This window comes from Delphinus delphis, chromosome 2, assembly GCF_949987515.2.
Source record: "Delphinus delphis chromosome 2, mDelDel1.2, whole genome shotgun sequence".
In the NCBI taxonomy this organism is placed as follows: domain Eukaryota; kingdom Metazoa; phylum Chordata; class Mammalia; order Artiodactyla; family Delphinidae; genus Delphinus; species Delphinus delphis.
In genome coordinates this window covers 132,264,110-132,267,130 of record NC_082684.1, presented here as the reverse complement: position 1 = coordinate 132,267,130, position 3,021 = coordinate 132,264,110, and the positions used below count along the sequence as shown (strand labels likewise).

General features: G+C 40.2%; 1 protein-coding gene across 1 annotated transcript; it reads right to left on the bottom strand.

Annotated features, from left to right (window-relative positions):
* Positions 1 to 1,768: 1,768 nt before the first annotated feature.
* Positions 1,769 to 2,407, bottom strand: LOC138413972 (tigger transposable element-derived protein 1-like). The gene has a single exon (XM_069540359.1). The coding sequence runs from the start codon at positions 2,405 to 2,407 to the stop codon at positions 1,769 to 1,771; it is 639 nt and encodes a 212-aa protein (XP_069396460.1).
* Between the last annotated feature and the right edge of the window lie 614 nt (positions 2,408 to 3,021).

Here is a 3,021-nt window from a genome sequence, read left to right as displayed (position 1 = left end):
GAAAATTGCTACTCCATCTTTCTTTTGATTTCCACTTGCATGGAATATCTTTTTCCATCCCCTCACTTTCAGTCTGTATGTGTCCCTAGGTCTGAAGTGGGTCTCTTGTATACAGCATATATACGGGTCTTGTTTTTGTATCCAGTTAGCCAGTCTATGTCTTTTGGATGGAGCATTTAATCTATTTACATTTAAGGTAATTATCGATTTGTATGTTCCTATTAACCATTTTCTTAATTGTTTTGGGTTTGTTCTTGTAGGTCTTTTCCTTGTCTTGTGTTTCCTGCCTAGAGAAGTTCGTTTAGCATTTGTTGTAGAGCTGGTTTGGTGGTGCTGAATTCTCTTGGCTTTTGCTTATCTATAAAGTTTTTAATTTCTCCGTCAAATCTGAATGAGATCCTTGCTGGGTAGAGTAATCTTGGTTGTAGGTTTTTCCCTTTCATCACTCTAAATATGTCCTGCCACTCCCTTCTGGCTTGCAGAGTTTCTGCTGAAAGATCAGCTGTTAACCTCATGGGGATTCCCTTGTATGTTATTTGTTGTTTTCCCTTGCTGCTTTTAATATTTTTTCTTTGTATTTCATTTTTGATAGTTTGATTAATATGTGTCTTGACGTGTTTCTCCTTGGATTTATCCTGTATGGGACTCTCTGTGCTTCCTGGACTTGATTGACTATTTCCTTTCCCATATTAGGGAAGTTTTCAACTATAATCTCTTCAAATATTTTCTCAGTCCCTTTCTTTTTCTCTTCTTCTTCTGGGAGCCCTATAATTTGAATGTTGGTGTGTTTAATGTTGTCCCAGAGGTCTCTGAGACTGCCCTCAATTCTTTTCATTCTTTTTTCTTTATTCTGCGCTGCAGTAGTTATTTCCACTATTTTATCTTCCAGCTCACTTTCCCATCTTCTGCTTCAGTTATTCTGCTACTGATTCCTTCTAGAGAATTTTTAGTTTCATTTTTGTGTTGTTCTTCATTGTCTGTTTGCTCTTTAGTTTTATAGGTCCTTGTTAAACGTTTTTTGTATTTTGTCCATTCTGTTTCCAACATTTTGGATCATCTTTACTATCATTACTCTGAATTCTTTTTCAGGTAGAATGCCTATTTCCTCTTCATTTGTTTGGTCTGGTGGGTTTTTGCCTTGCTCCTTCATCTGCTGTGTGTTTCTCTGTCTTCTCCTTTTGCTTAACTTAGTGTGTTTGGGGTCTCTTTTTTGCAGCCTGCAGGTTCGTACTTTCCATTGTTTTTCGTGTCTGCCCCCAGTGGCTAAGGTTGGTTCAGTGGGTTGTGTAGGCTTCCTGGTGGAGTGGACTGGTGCCTGTGTTATGGTGGATGAGGCTGGATATTGTCTTTCTGGTGCAGCCCAATTTTTAATGAAACAAACATGAACCCACGCATTTTGTGAAAATGTTGCTCCTTTCTTGTGTTGTAACACACAGTTCCAGGGTAGCATATTATCTTCTGGCTAAGTGAGGCCTCTTTGGGGTAATGGCAGATTGTTAAAGCTTCTCTCCCCTCCCGTTCTCCCAGATGGTGATGCTGCAGCCCGCATCTAGCATGTTATCTCCAGGCCTGGGTCTCTGTCCTAGGGAATGTACTGCGGATGTGCTGGGCTCACCCAGCATTTGTACCCCACCGGGGTCTCCCAGGAGTAAGGGTTAACTTTTAGGGTTTCTTTTAACCCGTTGCGATGGCCCCGTACTCCTAGGCTCTGGTTTTAAGGGCTCTTGGGTTCTCTGAATGATAAACTAAGTGAGGCTTCACCTTCATATCACTGGAAGCATTGCCACCAAACAACAGTTAGCCTATCCTCTGCTGCTTTATAGCCTGGCATCAACTTTTCCTCCTTACTGATGTAACTTCGGTCTGGCATCCTCTTCCAGTGCAGTCCTGTCTTATCCACATTAAAAACCTGCTCAGGTAAATACTCGCCTTCAACAGTAATTTCTCGAAGCATTTCAGGAAATTCCCGGGCAGTTACCATATCTGCACTCACTGCCTTGACACTTACTTTTACGTTGTGATTGTTGGCTCTAGCCTTGAACTGATGAAACCAGCCATGGCTGGCATTAAAAAATGTGCCCTCTGATTCTTCGCTGTGTTTCTTCAAGTCTTCATAAAGGCTTTTAGCTTTCTTTTGAATTGGCATTAAGCTGAGAGGGACTCGACGCTGATGCTGATTCTGCGTCCACACACTGAGAAGTTTCTCCATCTCCTCCATCTCTTTTCCATGCTTCTTCGATATTATTGTTGACATCATTGACACAGCAGACTTCACATGTTCCATGATCTTGTCCGTGTTCTTCAGAATCGTGCCGATGGTTGAACAATTCATGTTATAAGAACAAGCGATGTCTACCACCTTTTCCCCTCGCTCCACTCTCTCAATTATTTTCACTTTTGTTTCCATTGTTATCTCTTGGTACTTCTTAGCAGTACCAGCTACATCACGGCTGCTTTTACACTTGCTTCTGGATACCCTGGGCTTGAACTAAAGATACTGTACTACTGTACTCTATACAGTACTCTACAGTAAAGTACACAAAAGTACAACCACTTGTAGAGGATGCACTCATGTAACAATGTACACCAGACACGTGAACTAACTTACGTGACTGGACATGCAAATGCCCGTTTGTATCTTTGAAAGCTCACAACTTGAAGGTTCGTATGTATGGGACTTACTGTACTAAAGTCAATACTTTAACTATTGTACTTTTCAGTTCCAAAATTTCCATTTCATTTGTTTTTATATCTTCCTTTTTTTTCCAGAGACCTTCTGTTTTTCTTTTGTTTCAGGAGTGCTTACCCTTACTTCTTTAAGCATAGTTACAATCACTGCTTTAAAAATCGTTGATTATTCTAACATCTGCATCTTCTCAGGGTTAATATCTGTTGATTTTCTCTTTCCTTGTTAGTTGAGACTTTCATGATTCTTCATATGCTGAGAAATTTTGGCCTATATCCTTGATATTTTGAAATATTATGAGACTCTGAGCCTGGTTTAAATCTGGTTTAAAGAAA